At 34.4% G+C, this 21,196-nt stretch overlaps 1 protein-coding gene across 7 annotated transcripts in view; it reads left to right on the forward strand.

Annotated features, from left to right (window-relative positions):
- LOC118184793 (cell adhesion molecule Dscam1-like) overlaps window positions 1–21,196 on the forward strand; it is a 1,226,874-nt gene that overhangs the window by 997,426 nt on the left and 208,252 nt on the right. For all 7 annotated transcript variants that reach the window (XM_085823248.1, XM_085823249.1, XM_085823251.1 and 4 more), the window contains one exon: window positions 12,656–12,949. In XM_085823248.1, coding sequence (XP_085679374.1) covers window positions 12,656–12,949 — 294 coding nt within the window. The remainder of the gene's footprint in view (window positions 1–12,655; window positions 12,950–21,196) is intronic.

The raw sequence follows: 21,196 nt of genomic DNA on the forward strand, positions 1-21,196 counted from the left end.
ACGTACGCTGTTCACTGTAATAAAATCTTTCACAGATATCAGTCAAGAAAGCTAACCTGAAAGTATTCTGTTCACTGTAATAAGATCTTTCGCAGAGTTCATACTTTATATGCAAAATGAAAACGGGAAATTATCTCTATCAGTTCGTGCGAGAGAAAAAAATTAAATTTTCTTCGCAAGATCAATTTATCTAAAAGTGCAACACTTTTTTATTGTAATTATTGAATGAGCTTTTAAACCATTCATGTCAGTATTCCTTTAAAAATATACAGTGAAACCTTAAATCACGAATGCTTTACTTCATGAATAAACTATCTGAATAGGGAAAGCCTTGCAACTCGAAGGTTGTCTCGAGTTACGAACACTGAAGTCAGCAACAAGTATCTTCCAAAGATGTTTGGAGGTAACCTCTTCAACATAATTAACATTCAGGGACTTCTAGAAACAGCATTTCGACATTTTTCCTTGCTTAACTCTCATTAACACAGATTAATAATGAGCTCATTAACAGTGATTTAGAGGACCACTACTTCAGTTTGGAGGAAATGATAATCAGGTTGGGATGCATCAGGTAATCTAAGAGCTTTAACACTTATGACTCTTTTGTTGTCTATGATATTGTGTTACTCGGCAAAACCATGAGCTAGACAATTAACATTAAAAGTGTATAGAAGTTATTATTAAAACCACAAAAATGCACTGAAAGAGAAAGTGTGTATGTGTGTATTTAATTATGGCAAAGCACACTAGGGCTATCTGCCTAAGAGAAGGGATGCCTTTCGTGGAGGACTTTCTAAGGGAAACTGGCTCGTATACACCTGAAAGGGAAAGAACAACAGGAACTTTACAATCAGCAACGAAAGGCGGGTTCGGAAATGTTTTCAGAAGAACAGGAAGAGAGAAAATGGTGCTCATTTCGTGAAGTCTGTGCAATACAGTGACAAGTGACAAGAAGTGAAAAAGTCTCTTTCGCACAAATGCAGAAAATTACATTAAGTTTTCGTCTATGTTTTCTGCTATTAAACGGACTGTGTTTATATTTTTGTTTTATAGTCAATAATTTTCACTGGTTTTGGTTAATGAACATATGCACAAACTCTTGTGCAGTTTAAATAAGTAATCATCTATGATCTGGGAATAAATTAACCGATTTTAAATTAATTCCTGGGGGAAATTATTTCGGATTATAACATTTAGACTGACAAATCGCTTCATGAACAAATAAATTCCTGAACATAGATTTAGTTGTATTTAATATAAATGAATTTCCATTTTAACAATATGGACATTTATTAGCAGCTAGAGTCTACATGCGAAGACTACAGTTATGAATTTCAAATGTTGGGTACAACCTTTGAGATAAACTGTTGGAATGAGTTTATAAGGTCTCCCGCATTCTTAGCATGCCTTCGTGGTGTAGGGGACAGCAAGTTCGGTGCGTATTCGAGAGGTCCGTGGTTCGAGTCCCAACGAGGGCAATGTTCATTTTTCATGACTCATGCTTCGAAAAAAACCTAATGTCTCTACATTTGCACCGAACTAAAAAGCAGGTGTGTGATGATTCTCGACAACCAGGATTTGACGATTGTCTCCCCTAATCCCCAGTAGCACTTTAAAAGGGGGAATATATATAAGCTATTTTCTCCCTCCTTTCTGCATGTCTTCGTGGTGTAGTAGTCAACACGCTCGGCGTGTATTCGAGAAGTAAGTGGTTCGAGCCCCGGCAAGGGCATTGCTCATTTTTCATCAGTCCTGCTTCGAAAAAAACCTAATGTCTCTAAAAGCTTAACGGCATATAATACATAGAAATGCAGATTTGGCTTAGTTTTCATAATAAAAGCTTCGAAAACATACGTTTTAACAAACAGGAGACAATTTGTTTAATATGGGATTAAAGGAGAACTATTTAGTTTCTTATTTTCATCTTTTAAAATCATTTTTTTCACAGGCAACAGCATTATTTCCGGAATCTGTTTTGCGTTTTTTAATTAATTGCTTATCTATTTTAAATAACAAAAGGCAACGTTTTTGAATTCGCGATTTTGATTAAGTGTAATTTCCTCTTGTGTAATTTCAACATGTTTGACGTAAAACTAATGATTGATAAAAATGTAAAGCATTCATCACTGTGGCAGTCTCTGATTGTCCAGAAATCTATGAAACCAATTAGAGAGGGCAATATGGATCATCAGGCTGGCTTTGGTTTTGTTTATATAATTACGGCAAAGCCTCGAGGGATATCTGCCTAATGTGAGGAATGATTTTGTGGAGGACTTCTTTCTAAGGGAAATTGGTTCGTATATACTTTACGCATGTGTAAAACCATAAAAATGCCCATGCAGCCACCCCGTTCGCGGAATTCGAAACTCGGACCGAACTACCAGCGTGCAACGGCCGCTGATGGTTCTGAATCTTCAGACTGAAATAGCTAGGAAGTAAAGGAAAGGACTTACCAAACTGGCCCACTTAAATTACTAGTTTATAGATTCTAAATGTTTAGTATATTTATGATTTATCTCCTTAAATTCTTTTTTTTTCTTCTGAAAATATTGTAAAACTCTTTCTTTCGCTTTTTTAAATGTAAAACAAGAACAGTTTTAAGTGTTTTTAGTCCAAAGGGGCTTTGTCCCTGAAGGACTATTTTTTTCTTTTTGCGGTTTTGCGTTGAGACACTATAAATGTCCGTTTCACTTTCCAAACTGTTGTCACCAAATGTTAGCGTCCTGAATTATATTTGAAGAAATTAAATAAGGCAAAATATATATGTCTATTTCTCGCATTGTGATAAAACAAAGGCACATAGAGCCATCGAATTTTGAATGACGTAATCCTCCTACGAATATGGGCATGTGGAAGACCAAATTTGAAATTTGGAATTTTTTTTTTTTTACTATCGATTTCATATTTTCTAAAACTTTAACGAATTTTTGAGTAACAAACTCAACAATTTAAAAGCCAGCAATGGCAACACTCTGCAGGGGGAAAAGACCTTTTTAACTACAGCGCGCGGAACTGTGTATCGGAAATTCTAAAGAGAGGCTCATTTTAAATTTATTTTGCGACATTGCTATTGAACTGAATTGTATGGTTTAAGCTCAAAGAACATGATATTTAATAAAAAAAAGGTAACACGCAAAACGTTACAAAAACGCCTCTTTGGATGTAATTTAAAATCTGAAATATTTATTTTTTAATGTTTGTTCAGAACCATAACATACATCTACATATTTTTCGCTTATTCCTTTGGATTATTTCCAAAGTTTGCGAGCTTCTGTGTTATAATAACCTCATATCTGCATTATGTTAATTTGAACGGGATAATGTTTTTGTAAATTAAATTACGATGTTTATGTGTTAAAATAATAATGACATTAAAAATGAAATGTATTGTTTTTATAATGCACAAGCAAAGAAGAAAATAAGTACGGTTGCTTTTGTAAAGAGAATTAAATACTGTCGAATTGAGGAAATAATGATTATGGGGAGAAAAAGATAATGAATAAAAAGTAAGCGAAAGGGAAATAAAAACATAAACCTATATGTCCCTCGTTACTCTCAGATAAATTTTTATTATTAATTCAAATGTCTATGTATGTTAAATAGAAGCCGTATTTTGTACATAATTCTCGATATTATATCATATTTGTGTTTCACTGGTGCATTTGACAAAACAGATGAACTAATCCTTGCAAATTTATTCGTTGTTGTTGTTGACTAATGCTCACTTGTCTGACCTACAGTCAACCAAATCCCACGAAATTCCTCGTGCCAAGTATCGGAAAATATGCTTGTCGTTGGCAAAAGTTTTGAGCACCTTAAAGGTGAGAGTGTGATTTAGGTACCACCCCCTCTTCCCCTACCACTAACCTCTCGAGAGGACTTTTCGCTCACCGCATAGTTAGAGTGTCCTCATGCGACACGGTCACTATCAATTTACGAGCATCCATACCATTCCTTGGATTCGAACCCTGGTCCTTCGGGATGGCATCAGCGACACTAGCAAATTTATTTGCTTCGAAGTTAAATGTAGTACTGGCCTAATATTGAATTTTAATTATTTATTTATTTACAATATTGTTTCTGCTGTTCCATTTACATTATTGTTGTATTTATAACAATACTGGAACATGATATGAGTCAAGCGCAAATAAGCAATCGATCTGCACTAATTTCATTAAAATCACTTGATAAATTTATAAAATTTAATTTTTCACCTTGAATATTTGCAAAAGTTCTAACATTAGTCTTGTTTAAAAAGCACATGGAAGCTCACACTGATGAATTTCAACTGGTATAATTTATCTTTTACGTTCTTTTTTCTTTTGAAAATTTTACATTCATAAATCTTAATGTACATAATATCATTGCAGGCTTATATAATGATCTGAATAATATACGAATGGAAAACATTTGATCTCTATCGAAAGGCAAACTGAACATATCTGGCAAATTTGCAGTTATGCTTTCCTCCAAACCGCTCAACCATATTTGGTTGCATTTATGAGAACCATTTCTAGCATGACTCAAATGACATCGATTCCTTTGTATGCTTTGAACATCTGCATCTCAAAAGCGAATGTTCTCCTTTGATCCTTATAGAAATGTGGCCATTCTAGTGAACATAGAAATGTTGACATTCTAGTGAAGCACATATGTTAATACTCTGGCGAAAATCAATGATTCTATGAAATAGGAATTCACGAACAAGCATTTAATAGAGAAATTCGGATATTTAATCCTTCATTTCTGAAATTCAAGCCCAAGAACCTATTAGCAATTTACTACCCTGAATAGATAAAACATTTATAATAAACTTACAAAGAGCTTTTTCTATAAAGAACATTTCGGTACTGTTCTAATGTCGGGACTAGAATCGTCGCTAAAAGATTACTTTATTTGAAGTGCCAGTGTTTACTTTTAAAGTTTTTTTTTTCTTTAAGAATAGAACGCTTTTTCAAAATTAGCAGCAAGAATAAAGAATACACAATCTAAAGATATAACCGTCAGTTGTCTTTTTATTATTATTGCATTTACAATGGATATGAAAATTTGGAACTTACCTAATGATGAAACATCTTCCATACAATTTCTTCAGGCTTCATTACTCACTCCTCAGGAAAAATGCACGAAAAACTACAAAATAATGCTCTACGTAAACTGGAAGGTAGCACCCATATAGAGATGTGAAGCCATGACGTGGCAAGAAGAAAAGAATTTCGTTTTCTAACTTGATTTGAAGGATCTAGAATCAGTTTCTCAACAACAATTCCTTTACACATGGGTGTTTAGAATTTACTTCCATTGGATCTTGTCAGTATCAACTTGATATGAATCACTGCACTGTTGTTGATGGAAACAAGAATATAAGGGAAATTTGTGGCCAAGCATTAATATCAAGATCATAAGTTATAATACGTGGCACTAGTAATGTTGTTGAAATTGGCGAAAGTCTGTTTTCATGTTGAAAAACAACCCTTCTATTCCAGAGGCTGTGCGGCGGGATTTACTGAAAAAACAAAGGAAATTTTTTTATTTGCTGTGCCTAACCGCTCTGCCGGATCTTTGTTTAAAGTTATTCAATAAAATATAATAGATGCCACTATAATATACTCTAAATGTCAGAAAGGGTATAACTCTGAAGAATTAAGAGAGGCTGGTTCTGAAAATTTCTGAATTAACCATAAATATAATTTTATTGATCCCGTTACGGGTTGTCAGACGCAAACTGTTCAAAGGTTATGGGACAAAGCGAAATGGCGAAATAAACGTTAACACGGCACTGACCGTAGCCAATTAGATTCTTATACAACTGAGTTTATTTGTCGGTCAAAGAGCCTTAAAATGAAAGTATTTTCAGTTTTATATGATATTTGCATTTCTATGCCTGAGCGTTAAACTTAATTCGCTAACCGAGGTTTTCTTTAGTTCAAAGGGGCAATTTGCCAAGGACTATTAATTTTGTTCCGGCATTTTGCGTTGATTCACTATAAACGTTGATTCACTTTTCAAATTGTTACCACCAAATATTAGAGCCACGTATTATATTTAAAGAATCTAAATAATGAAGAATCTGCATAAATATATGTATGTTTCTCACGGTGGCTTGGCAAATGCGGTCAAGAGCAGGAGACTGACATTAATTAAGGAAGGGGAAAGTAAACGGCTGTGTCAGGGATCATAAGGGGAGATATATTTTTTTAAAAAAAAGTGTTTTTAGGTCTCATTCAGTATCAGTATATCATTAACGTAATTAATGAAAGCCATTTGAAACCAAAATAAGATTTGCATTAGTAAATTATAGTTAAGAATAATGGCCCCCATTGTTCTGATTATTACTGGAATAATTTAAAGATTAAATCCGATAGTATCTTAAGATGACTTTGCAGTTGGAAAAACAAGAATATAACTCATTTTGATTCACCTTTCTTTTCTTTATGAATGACGAATATCTGTTTGCCATACACGTGATCAAATAGGGAATAAGTGTTTAATCCGTAAAATTATAAGTATTGATTAACATTCCCTATAACTACTTCTAATTGAGGCTAAGAGCAACCCCCTTAATTTTGACTCGCAGCTTTTAATTTTAGACTAAAATATGAGCATAGAATCTACCTTTAAACAATGAGATTTTTTTTAAACACTGTGGCATGAGAGTGCCTGGTAATAATAGTTTTAGCGTCGCTAAGAATCATTTTCTGGATTCTCATATTCATTTTTTTCCAAAAAAATATTAAAAGCTGCAATTGACGAGTATGAGCAATGCATAATACATACATATATAACGTAAGCATACCCATAAAGAAAAATGAACCCCAACAATAGCTGATCGACTGCTATTGAACTCTAAATAGGGGTTTATCAGAGGGAAAATGGCTATTAAAATCAATTAAAATTCCATTTAATTGATTTTAATTATTTATTTACTGTATCGATTTATTACTTATTGTAATGGATTGGAATATTTGAATATGAATTAGCTGAATATTTAAGAAAAATATTATGACTGCGAGAATAGGAAAAAAAAAACATTTTTTGAATATTTACTTTCTTATAGAATGCAGATGAATTCATTTTTACTCAACGAAAATCAAAATTTAGTAGCTAATTAATCTGTCTTGTATCGAGCACTTTAGTTCAGTGATCCGTATTAATGTGCGCTTTTTAAAAAAAATTAAATGCTTCAAGAATAATTAGAAAACGGCATAATTCTCTTCTTACCCTTAAATTCTTCAATAAAAAACTGCATTTTCAGCTATAACCAAGTGAAATAATTTTCTAAATATAATTCAAAGAATGAAAAATAAGGTACATAAACAGCTTGGAAATGGAACCAGCATTGAGATTCTCTTTAAAAAATATGGTGAAGCTTAACAAAAAGTCTACGAAGTGAAGTAATTCCGTAGAATATTTTCTAACTCTTTATGATTAAATTGCACTCAATTATACTTTATAAACGACATGTAAATACTATTTAATATATATGTGTGGATGTGTGTGTGTGTGTGTGTGTGTGCGACTCACTAGCGGCTGAGCTGTAAAGTCGTTGAACTCTGGCAGGTCGATCCGGGGTTCGAATCCGGATCGACATGGATGGCTGTATTGACGTTTTCGAGGTTTTCCCCACGTGTAACGTGCATAAGAGTCAGTTTTGCTTATTAAGTTCTCCACGAGGCACCCTTAACCTTAGGCAAATAACCGTCGAATGCTTTACTATAATTAAACAAACCAGACCAAACAATAGATATACAAATAAGTAGCTTAAAAAACTGCTATATTTTATGTATACTTATCAACTTGTATTTCAATATATATAATGATTAAAAGAAAGGAAAAGTCGGATCCTAACTGATTGTATATAATGTAATCCCTATGAAGGCCCTAACAATTCTTTCTCACTTAAAGTCGTAACCCAAAAAGGGAACAAATTAAACTTTAGATACGTATACAATACTGAATCTAATACAAAAAATACAAAATATAAAAATAAATTATATATGTACGAAATCTAACTAACTATTTATATTGATATTACGTAAATATACGTATGGTAATGGACATTGTATAATAAAGATATTTTATACCTTGTTCTATATTTGGTTCCATTTATATATACCTATACATAGATATATATATTTAAGGATTTCCATTTAAGGATTATAGTAGCAGTTAATACTACTACATATAGAACACAAAAGTGCATCAATAATGTATTTTTCAGTATTATTTAACTTCATTCTTAAGAATTTTCTGCAGTCTAGTTTGCGTTATTTTATTCATAAGTCTCAAATAAAAACAATTATTGTTTATATGTCATTAGAAAATTAACCAAAAAGCAGCGACCACAATGTAATTGAGAAACAGTCCTTAGCCGTGAAAAGGTTGAAAGCCATTCGGCAAATACTCAGCTACTTCGCATACATGGAACATAACATTCGAAATGTAAAACTCAATATTTACTACAAATTCATTCGTGTAACAAATATCTGTCTTTCTACACCTATGGCTTTAAAAAAAGATGTTATTTATCTTACAGTTTATCCTTAAGTAATACATTTTCATTGTACAAAATTGCATTCATCCGAAGAATTCAATTTGTATTTTCCTCTGTATAAAACTGAATGTAGAGAAGTTAGATGTTTAAACGATCCCCCACATTTTCTGAAGACCACGAGCAAGATTATTCCTTCCTTTTCAGCCCCCCTGTGAGAAAAGGGGTTCTAAATTTACGACCTGACCGCATATGAGGGTATTTCGTTTCTCACACTGTGATAAAACAACGGTACAAGAGCCAACGAATTTTGAATAACGTACGTTTCCACCCTAATATGGCTATCTAGAAGACCGAATTTCACTTCGCACTTTTTATATACATATGTACAGAATATGTTACTGGCAATGTATGAAACGCCGGCATTCTGTAGAATACCAAGCCATCTATAACACCTGGCGGTTTTAGGCAAAGCATGAAATATGATAATTATTATATTGTTACGAAATGTCCAGGCGGGTAAGTAAGCTTCCCGGCAAAGCAGGTTTAGGATTGCCATAAAATGGCAAAAAAAAGGCAGAGTTGCTACATTTGGCGAGAAATAGACCATTTGGCGTTAAAATTGGCGATATGCCATGGACGGATGGAGAATTCTTCTTACCGGAATGAATTACCTTCTTACTTCTGGAATGAATTCTTACCGGTTTAACCCAGAATGTTCTCGAACACAAGTTAAAAACTATATAAGCCCTGCTGGTCGTCTAGAGTGCGAGATAGTTAGTCTCGAGTTAGTCAGTCTCGAGTTAGTCTCGATTCGATCGAATTGACAGCCAGGCAGCGAGTGCCGAGTGGGTCGTCAAGTTCATCGAAAGAATCTCTTAGTGTATCGCAGTTAGTACATCGTCGAGAGAGTGCGTTGAGATCCGGAAACGACTGAACTGAAGAGTCGGAAGCTGTGCTCTTTGTGTCGTTGAGTGCATTGCGAGTTGTACAATGGAGAGTCTCGAGAGTACTTGGAATTCCGAGAACGACCGAGCAGAGTCGGAAGCTCTACTATGGTTCTTTGCTGTAAAGCTGTCTCCACCGTTATAGCCTGATTAGCCTGATAACCTGGAAGCTGTGTCGCTGATTGTTCCAGCGAATGTATAATAGATCTTCGACGACTGTAAAACGTGACTTTAGAGCTGTCTTGATTAATATTGGCTAAATAAAGTGTGTTTCGATACTTCATCAAGTGTCGTCGTTATTCACTCCAAGTCTACGAACCCCGTACGAACGTGAAGGAAGAAAAAAAACGTAACAATATACTTTGCATAGTCTTTGTACATATAATGTAGGCATTCTATAGAAGGGCAAATGCTTTTTTCTCAAAGTATAGAGAAAACGTCATGACAAAGCTTTTATTTTGTGGGGTTTCACTCTTTTATCTAACAACTAAATGCGGAGGAACCTAGTGAACTGCTAAGCGAATAATCGCTTCAGGAACAGAGACGTAAAACTCGAGAAGGGTTAAGTATTTTTTTACTGCTCAAAATAAGAGTTAATTGATCGCCCATTTCTCAGGGTGTACAGCAAGCCTCCAACTAAAGGGATATAGCCAAAGCTATCAAAACTCTACGTAGTTGGCCCCCTAAATATCGAATAAGCTATCAAGAGTCCGTAACACGGCCGAGCGTAGTAAAAGCTTAGAGAGACGCAGCCAAAAGGCAAACGCGCTCTAGTCAGAAACTCTGAGGCTTCTAGAAACACATTCTAGTAGGAAATTGTAAGCTGAATTTAGGATGGGCAGAAAAGTAGCTATAGCTTAAAATAACTATTAAAAATTTAGGATAAACCTTACAATTTAAAAGATATTATTCAAAAACATAATTTTTATTTTGAAAAATATAATTAAAGGCTGCCATTCAAAAACTTTTATTTAAAAATACGTAAAAACATTAGGGAGATGATCTTGCTGCATCATAATAAATGTCTATTCTCTATCAGGTTGCAAGTGGATATCAATAAAAATCTACCTGACAAAGGGAATTAAATTCAGGAAAAAATTATAGTTTTCACCACAATGCCCTTTTCATTCTTTTTGTTTTTTGCTGACGGAACTCACAAAGGTGGATGTACAGTTCAACATCATTTCGTGTAACATTTACATTGTCATGTCCTACGTGTTTAACAGCCAAATGAGTTTCATGAAGTAAGTGAAATAACTCAGCGTTCGTGACGTAATACCATATAGTACTAACGCTTCTTCAACGGGATAAATGAGTTTAATTGTGTTTCCCACAAACATTACATTGTATCGATGCAACAAGCAGCAGTCCCAAGGTTCCTTCTTAGTAGTCATTTTGGCTTTTTTCTAACATCATTTATTAACTTCTGCCAAGTGGTTTCAGCTAGCCGAAACGAATCGTATCAGATGTATTTCATACTTTGACCGGTTTGTCATTTGACCTTTTATAGAATGCCTAGTCAGTGTGTGAAATATTTAATCTTTTCACACATTGCGGGCCAGTATTTACAAAATTCTATAAATTACCTAGATAAACGGTCCGATTTCATACTCTGCCGGTAACAAATTTAAATTAAATAATCTTTATATGCCACTCTGTAAAGCATAAAATATTTATGAAGGTTATAAGTTATTTCTCCCGCCTTCTTAGCATGCCTTCGTAGTGTAGTGGTCTGCATGCTGGGCGCGTATTCCAGAGGTCCGCGGTTAGATTCCGGGGGAAGGCGTTGTTTATTTTGCATGAGTCCTGCTTCCAAAAATATACTCTATGTCTTTACAAGGGATTTAAGAGAAATACGTTGCCACTGCCTAAATTAAAAGGTTTTCAAACGCGTTATCTTTAGGAAAACGAAAGATATTTAATTTTACTTTCAAATATATTGTTGTTAATTAACAAATAAAGCGATTTAAAACCAACAAACGCAGATGCATTTAAATTTTTATTGATAATTGGCTGGAAGCATGAAACTGCATTAGCTGCACCCATTAAAATCTTATATAATGAAGAGTGTACGTTTTCCTCTTTCTGAGCGTATTATTCATACAATGTTATTCCGATCTTGATATAATTTGCCACACTTCGAAACCAGAGAAAGGTCACTGTCTACATACGATTTAAAAAAAACCTGCCCATTGAGTCCACACTCATAGCGATGGCTGCTGTTGTTGTCGCTAATGCTTATTTGTCTGACCTATAATCAGCCGAAGCCCACGAAATACATCGTGGCAAGAAGCGCAAGTCGTTGGCAACAGCCTTGAGCACCATACAGGTGACAGTGCGATTTAGCTCAGTTCCGCCCCCCCCAATTTTGTTGGAGAAAACCCCATGGGGGAATAGGTCCGAGGCTCTTCTGAGGCATGCTAACAAGGCAGTAGAAATATATTATACTTCTTTATCGCCAGAATCAAATGAGCCTTAGAAAAAACTGAGCAGTGAATTGCACTAGCTATGGGTATTAGGTTTTGAGAAAATAAGTGATGTAATTATTAGTGCATTAAAACAGTAATAAAGTTCATAAATTCATCAAAAATAATCATACTTTTAAAAAAGTGCATATTTGACTGTGTAAACAGAATTAAACAGTACTTTGGAGTTTAAATAAGTAACGAATAATGGTGTAAGTTATTTCAAAATACTTTTCAAGTTTTGCTTCAGAACTATTTACATCGTTAACGTTAGCAATATTATCTATTCCTCAATGTTTCTTTTTACTTGTAATTAGTCGTTAACAATATAGACTTAGTAGACAATTTCTGAACTTTTTTTTTTTTTTTTTTTTTTAGGCCTACCAGCGACCGAGCGGTAAGGTCGCTGAACACTGGTAGTTCGGTCCGAGGTTCGAATCCCGCGAACGAGCTGGCTGCATGGGTGTTTTCGTGGTTTTCCCCATGTGTAACGTGTATAAGAGCCAGTTTCCCTTAGAAAGTCCTCCACGAAAGGCATCCCTCCTCTTAGGCAGATAGCCCTAGTGTGCTTTGCCATAATTAAATACACCACCAACACCACACCTGAACATATTTTTATTACATAAATCTGCATGCCATTTTCCTTTGTCAAACTGTATTCTTTAGTAAATGATTGCTGCGTTTTTTATTACGCCAATAATTTCTGTGTTGATTCTGTGTTATTAAAAAAAAGTTTTTTGTTTTTTTTCCAGCTCCCGTAGCTCCGGATAAGCATTCGTTCCTTGCAATCAACTCCACCTTCGTCACGCTTCGACTTGATGCTTGGCACAGCGGTGGATGCCCGATATCCTATTTCGAAGTGAAATATAAGTTACCGACGGATAATGAATGGTTTTTGGTGTCGAATAATGTGCTCCCAGAAACTGGAAAGCTCTTACTGTCCGAACTAACGCCGGGAACTTGGTACAATTTAATGATATCCGCGCAGAATGATGCTGGTTCAACAGATGCTGAATACGTCTTCGCTACTTTGACACTTTTTGGAGGTAAAAAATCTTTAAGTACATATACATGCATGAAACCTTTAGTCAATACTGAAATGAACGAAACATATACTCCTTTAGCAGTCGTTGTTATTATGGGTTATTAAAGTTTCTTCACATTACAATTCTAATTCTTTGAATTTGAATTGCAATCTGAAGACCTTTTGAAATATAAATAGCATTGTATAAATGTAACATTGTAAACCTTGATAAATATACTGAAACTACAAAATTAATGTGTAAGGTATATTTAGTCCAAAGGGGCAATTTGACCAGAAGGACTATTAATTTCCTTTTGGCATTTTGCGTTGATTCACTACAAGCGTTGTTTAACCATTCAAATTGTTGCCACCAAATATTATCGCCCTGTATTATAGTTAAATAAATTAAATAATGAAGAATCTGCATAAATACAGGACGCGGCAGCGTTCATAGCGTAAATTCACTTGCGTAGCACAATGACGTACTGCATGAATGCTCGTGCCGCACTCGTGTACTAATGAGCTGCCATTTCGAGTGTGACAGTGATATGGATCGTTGGAGTGCACAGCATTGTGCTTTTTCTGTTGAAAGTTATTTCAAGAATAACTACTCTGTTATTGCTACCCAGCGTCTATTTCGGCAACATTTCAACGTGGGACGTTGTGGAAAAGTTCCAGATGGACGGACCATTGCGACAGACATTTCCAGGTAGAGTAATTTCCCGTTTTGGTGACATTTCCTAGCCGCCTCGCTCACCTGATCTTTCATGTGGAAACTTTTGGGTGCACCTGAAGCAAGATGTTTTCGGAACACGTTGTGCCACCATTCCCGAGTTAAAGGATCGCATCCGAACTGCCGTCGGCAATGTCCCAGGGAATACGTTACGCCGAGTTATGGCAAGCTTCCAACGCTGCCTAGATGAATGTGTTGTGCAGAGGGACCATCATATTCAAAAAGTACTTCACGCAATGGACAATGACTTACACATTAGAAAATGGCATACCTTTAACTATTAATTGACATAAGAGGTAATAAATAAATTACAGTTACTGCCTTAGGGTGTGCTTTTAACATCCTACTATGAACGCTGCCGAACCCTATATACTGTGTATGTTTCTCGCATTATGTTCGAACAACGGTACTGTAAGCCATCAAATTTTGAATAACGTAATCCTTCAGCGAATATGGGCATCTAGAAGCCCAATCTTTGAATTTGTTTTAGTATCAATTTCATATTTTGTAACACTTTAACGAATGTTTGATTAACAAACTCCAGGATTAAAAAACGAGCAACGGCAACGTTGTACAGAAATATACATTTTTATCTCCAGCGCACGAGACAGTGTACTGGAAATTCTAATGATATGCTCATTTAAAAATTATTTTGCGGTATTTCTCTTGAACTGAATTTTATAGTTATTTTAAGTGTGAAGAACAGGATATTTAATAAACAAAGGTACCTCAAAAATGTTAAATAAATGTCCCTTTGGACGTAATTTAAAATCTGAAACATTTCAGATTTTTTTTTTTTTTTTTTTTTTAAATTTTGTAACAATTTTAATTTTAAAGTCACTTTCTTATAAATTCTTGATTCCATGTACCCAAGTGATTTTTGACATTTGCAACAATATTTAAACTTAAGCCTGTATGTAGTAGGGGAAATTGAGTACATTGAGAAAATTTTGGAAACAGAGTTTAAGGGAACAGTGATCACGGTATTCACGTAAAGGAAGTTGATCCTTCAGAGTAAGAATGCCATTCGTGGGACCTGGGAATATTAAATTGATTAACAGCTGCTGAATGCACCAGGTAAATTCTGCCTTGCTAATGCGATTTGCAGAATAAATGTTTAGCGATTCAACGCTAATGTTTGAACATAGTACATTCAAAAATTTACAGAGATTTGTAGAATTTGTTGGCCTTTACTCGTGTTTCTAAAATAGCCCTTAATGTAAAAGGAACTCATCTTTATTTAGAAACTATAAGCTTACATGCATTAGGTATAAGAATAGTAGATAAAGTTTGTAATTGTAGACAAATTTTGCAGTCAACAATTACAAGCTTTGTTCTAGTATTTATTATTTAGTATTATTCCCCCCTCTAGTTGGGGCCCTTTTCCTCCACCCTATTTGGGGAGTTTTTATTCCCACCCTAGTGGCGGCGTTTTTCTCCACCCTAGTTTCGGGAAATTTTCCAAACCCTAATTGGAGCGTTTTCTTTTCACGCTAGTTGGAGCTTTTTTATTCCTACCCTAATTGATATTTTTTATTCCTACCCCAGTTGGGGCATTTCCCCCATTTGGTTGGCAATTTTCTCCCCCTAGTTGGGGCGGGTTTCTCTCGCTAACTGGGGCGTTTTACGCCACCCTGGTTGGGATCTTCTCACCCTAATTGGGGTGTTTTTATTAGCACCCCAGTCGGGCATTTTGCTCCCTCTCTCGTTCGAGCAGGTTTCCCCCCTGATTGGAGCAATTTTTCCCACCCTAATTGGGGCCTTTTTATTCCCACCCTAGTTGAAGCATTAATATTCCCACCTCAGCTGGAGCGTTCTTTTCCTTGTCTAGTTGAAGTAATTTTTCCTACCCTAGTTTTGGCGATTTTATTACCACCCTGGTTGGGTGGTTTTTCCCGCTTTAGCTGTGGTGGATTTATTACCACCGTAGTCGGCGCGTTTTAATTCCCACCATAGTTGGGGCTTTTTTCCTCACTCTAGTTAAAGCAATTTTTTCCCACCCTAATTGGACCGTTTTCCAGCCACCCTAGTTGGGGTGTTTTTATTTCTACCTTAGTTGTGGCATTTTTCTCGATCTAGTAGGGGCAACTTTTACCCAACCTAGTTTTGGGCAGTATTTTTCCATTCTACTAGAGGCGACTTTCACATCCTAGTTGGAGTACTTATTTTCGCATCGTAATTGGTGCTTTTTCGTAACCTAGTTAGGATATTTTTTTCTCATTCCAATCGGAGATTTTTTGCTGCCCTGCTTGAGATGTTTTTTTTTTTTTTTTTCTTTTGCTTTAATTTTTTAGTTGGGCCACATTTTTCCCACCCTAATTGAAAGCGTTTTACTACCCTAGTTGGGGACTTCTTTCCCACAATAGTTTGTGCAGAACGATAGTGAACGAAAGAGTGAGCTCGATTTATTTTAATGCGAGATATATATTCAAAGCTATTTTTGCGCAAGGATCTGCCTGATTGCGTTATAGCAAAGGTTATAAATAGAATTTAATACCTAGATTTTTATAGAATTTTTAAGAACAATACATTGAAGAAGCATTGCGTTTTTGGTGTAGTGTACGGAATAGCCTAATAATTATCCAAGGATTGATTATCGGGAAAAATTTGAAAACACTGACTTTCTTATCACAGACATGTTTGAGCATTCTTAATTATCTGAATTGTGTTGGCTTTGGGCCAAAAAATGCAGCACAAGTTCACATTTTAAGTGGGATTTGACTCTAAAATGAATAATATAAATTAACCTGTTAATATTAAAAAAATTCCTTTTTGTTGAATTCAAATGACGCCATTAGCCTAGCCTTTTATAACTGTTTTATCACTTTAAAAGTTGCCTGCTTAAAAGATAGGTTCCCCACGGAGTCGATACTGATCTCCTGAGAGTTGAGGAAATTTTAAAGGGGTTAATGATGGTCAAGAAGCCGACTGGGAATCGATAGCCGAATATCCTTCAGCAATTGATCAGCATAATCAACGTCCCATTAATTAACACTCCATAGAAATATTAATTATATTAATAATTAATATTATGTTAATAATAAATATTTCATTGAATTTAATTTATCACAACAAATCAAGTTTTATTCAAAAATGAATGGATATCTTGAGTATTCGAATTTAAAAGTTATCCGAGAGAATATATGTATCAAAATCAATTGGTATTAAACCAATGTTATAGACTTTTTCTCTTATTACCCACTGGAAGTAAGCTTAGTCAAATCAACGATTAAGTACTCAAATCAAGAAAGAGTTTGAATATTTTTAACAAGGTGAATTAAGAACTAACTTAGGCAATTTTATCCAAATAATAAAAATTGCATCCATGCATCAGGCGCAGCGATTACATTCATTAAAACAGAGTGATCGTGCAATTAGAATGTGTGATTTTAATTTGAAAACTTTTTTATATTTATCTAAGGTAGTAATTGTGCAAAATGTAACATATGAATCTAATAAACCACTCTTTTTTCTAAACTTTTGTTTATAATTTGTCTAGATCTTGTTTTTTGTAAGATCTCGTTTAGTTTATTAACCAGTTATTTTGTTTTAATTTGCATTCCTGTTCCTCTTATTTTCCATTTTCATGCCAGAATGTAAATTTCTAGTTGGCATTATATGAGCTAGTACGGAGGTAGTATTTAAAGGAAGATTTTGGAGGTTAGAATCAAGGAACGTGACCTGCTACGTCATTGCGGCATTCTCGTCATTAGGCTCGTCACGCCGACATTAGAAAGGGTCAAACCCAGTTTGCGCGTTACTCTATTAGTGTGGCCTCTAGGCTAACTTACTTTTATTTAGTTAAGTCAATTTCAGTACCTTTGATTTAAACTATAAATGCTGGCTTCTGTAAGATTTGATAGGTGCCTTTTGTTATTCTTTATTTCAGTTAAACAAAAGGATCCTTTACAACATTTGGTGCCTCTGAGGTACTTTACAAGATAAAATGATAATTCACGTAAAGGCTTAAGACGTTTCGTATATTTTATGCTTCTACGGAATACAAGACGTTATACTTTAAGTTATTTAAGTGCAATTATTTGCCCGTAAGTGATTTGAGTAGTTATGATTATATCGTATCATAATTATATAGAATTCTGTACATTAATGTGGAAATTATGAGAATGTAGATAAACAAACTATTTATTTGAAAGGCTTTAGATAATTATTCGAATTAACCCGAAGTAGAAGTAGACAGAATAGTAATTTTAGATAGAATTTATCACTTAACCACTATATACAAAATTATATGCTACCAATCTTCAATACAGTTATCAAAGACCTTTGGAAATACGGCTAGCCTAAATGTTCTCTGCTAATTTTAAATGAAAATTTATCTTAAAGATGGCTGTTTGCAGTAATGAAGGCATAATTGGAATACTAAAATTAAGTAATCAAATAAATAAATAAAAAGAAAGAAAAGAAGAAAGTATTTAAATTTTAGAAGTATTATAGTATTAGAATTCGCACTAGAGTATTTGGTAAGATTTTTTACGCTCTCTCTAAGTTTACCTATTCGTTCTTCAATAACACAGCTTTTTTGGGCTCTTATCTTTGTTATTAACGATTTTAAAACTGAAAAACTAACTTTTAGCAGCTCCGAATTATTAGCATCCTTATCAGTTGAGCATGAAATTGCTTAAAAGTGATTGAGTTTACAAGTACACTTAAAACTAAATCAGTTGTAGTATGGAAGAGAAACAATAGTGTTCATCCTTTCGAATTCATATAATTTATTTATATGAAAAAGATACATTAAGTCTCAAAAGGGCGAAAAAATGAAAAAATAGCAGACGGTAAGTAAAAAGAAAAACTAAATTCGCATAAGAAGTATGAGATGAAAACACAAAGGACACGCGATTCAAAACTCGAGTCTATTATTTTGGTGTTATTACTTGGCAACGACGAAGAAAATGTAGGAAAAAGAATAGAAAAACGAAAGAATAGGAGTCCGGTTAGTAAAGCATTTTTACCAAGAAATAGTACCAAGAAGCTAATTATTATCGCGTGATGGAACGCTATACGTTGCTATGGTAACGATCCGAGGTGGCATCCTTCGCCTTAACAATCCTTTCTTGCTCCTTTTATTTTCTTCCATATCTTATTAAAGGAATCCTCTTACTCCTCTGAGGTCAAAATATGGTAATGAGGCTTCGGTATCCTACAAACTATTCTTACGTAATTAGACTTGAGAAAAGCCAATGTAAAATGAAATCTACTATGAAACATAGTAGGTTCACCGAAGGAGAGTATACAGAATCTTATGTAGAATCTTAACTAGATAGTTATTATTTCGTATGTGGACACATAGTAAAAATAGATTAGTTTTTAGATATCATTTATTCTAGATCACATGAGAATGATTAAAAAAAAACTTATTACCAACTGTACGAAATTTTAATTATAATAATCAGAAGGAACTTGGAATATCTTTGTTAGTGAGAGGGAAATTAATTATAATTATTAGAGAGAATATGATGTTAGTCAAGAAAAATTCTTAAGGTAGGAAGCCTTCTTAGCATGCCTTCGTGGTGTAATGGTCAGCACACTCGACGGCTATTCGAGAGGTCTGAGATCCGAGTCCCAGTGAGGGCATTGCTCAATATTTATGCCTTCCGCTTCGAGTAACCTAATATCTCTACAGCGACGCTCGCAATAAAAAAGGTTGTGAATTGTGATTCTTCACCACAAGGATTTGGTGATTGGGTCCTCTAATTCCCAGTCGCCTGTAAAAGTGGAAGTATATAAGGTATTTCTCCCGCCTTGTTAACGTGCCTCGTGGTGTAATGGTCAGCATAGTCGGCGCGCATTCGAGATGTCAGAGGTTCGGGTCCCGACGAGGGCACTACTCATTTTTCATGTCTCCTCCTTCGAAATAACCTAATGTCTCTACAATGTAACTGAGATATTAAATATTGTTTGGCCGCAATAATCCTAACCTGAAGAATTAAATTTAGTATGGTATAGAGTGTTTTACCGACAGGCAGATGGTGTGCAACACCAAATAGAATCATTTAATGCTCTAGCTTTAATAAACAAATAGGCGTGGTGGTAGATTCTTGACTAAAATAAATACTTCCAAATCCGAAAGTTCTGAAAAAACTCATAGAAAAGTGGTTGTCCAATATGCAATGGGTTAATAAAATTATTATCAAGATATTCCTTTTACAGTGCTTCAATTAAATTTTTTATTTGAAATTTTTGAAAACTTTTTTAGGTATTTATAAAATATTTTGAAAATATGGTAAATATATATAAGTATATAATATTGAATATTGAATAAAAATACATACAGTTTTGAAATATAATAAAAATATAATAAAATTTTTTGACAATATAATAATATGTTAAAGCCTATAAATAAATCTGTCTTATTAACATTGATGAATTATCTTCTGTATTACTTAGAGGGCGTCAGTTTGGTAATAATTTGAAATTTCCGGATCAGTGACAAACAATAATGGATTTAAAAGATTTTCTTATTTAATATGGCAAAGAACTCGGGGGTTATCAGCCTAAGGGAGATGCCTTCCTGGAAACATCCTAAAGAAAACTGACTCGTATACACATTGCATGCGGGGGCAGAACATTAACACGTCGATGTAGCCGTTTTCAAAGTGTAAAAGGTCAACAGCCAAATTAAAAAGACGTGTTCAGCGACTCTTGTAAAAAAAAATTAATCTAATTTTTTATATTACATATTCACAAATTAAATCCATGGTTAGTTCCCAGTTTCAAAAATATGGATATGAAACTGCTGAGGACGTTGAAGATTTTCAGTAGTAGAAGCTTGTCAAATAAGCTCACTGGAAATGAGTAACTTTCTATTCACACAGAAAAGTGGTTAGTGACTCTAGTTTTCGTAACAAAAGGTCCGGCTTAGAACCCTGGAGAAAGCATGGATGTGAATTGTTTGTCCCTTCATAGGAGGAAACGGTGGGCAGGTGTTAAGTGCCTCCATAATATAATGACCACTTCTTCTGGTTTTAATAGCGGCCAAAGCCTAGGCAGGCTCATGCCCGCCATAAAAAATGGTATTCTGATCGTTGAATGTTATTAATGAAAGGAAATTGAGAAAATGTTATTAAACGAATTCTTTGTTCTAAATTCAATAGTGTATTTATAGGATTTTAACTTAATTTAAAGCATGCGATTTCATTTCAAAAACATATTTTAAACAGCACTTGAGTGATGTTTGTGATACCTGTGATAGTTTTTTTGACATAAAGATCAAATAATTTAATTTCTCTGTATATAATAGTCTGTTGTCTACACTTTGCAATAAAGGAGCTTTTCATATATGGAAAACTGTTCTCATATACACATTTAAGCGTCAAGCGCATTCCCATTGCTGTAAATTAGCAACTTCCTGTATGACAGTTTTATTACTAAATTAATTATAAACTTTCGTAGTCAAGCATTAAATGTACATACTAAAGTAACGAATATATTTTCTATTTTTGAATTTTCAGATTTCAGCTCTCTTTTTAACAAGATTAATCTTTCTGGCGTTTCTTTTAATCTGGTTTTATTAAC

Source organism: Stegodyphus dumicola, chromosome 9 (assembly GCF_044657685.1).
Source record: "Stegodyphus dumicola isolate Sdum_Otavi_A_Nest chromosome 9, ASM4465768v1".
Classification (NCBI taxonomy): Eukaryota; Metazoa; Arthropoda; class Arachnida; order Araneae; family Eresidae; genus Stegodyphus; species Stegodyphus dumicola.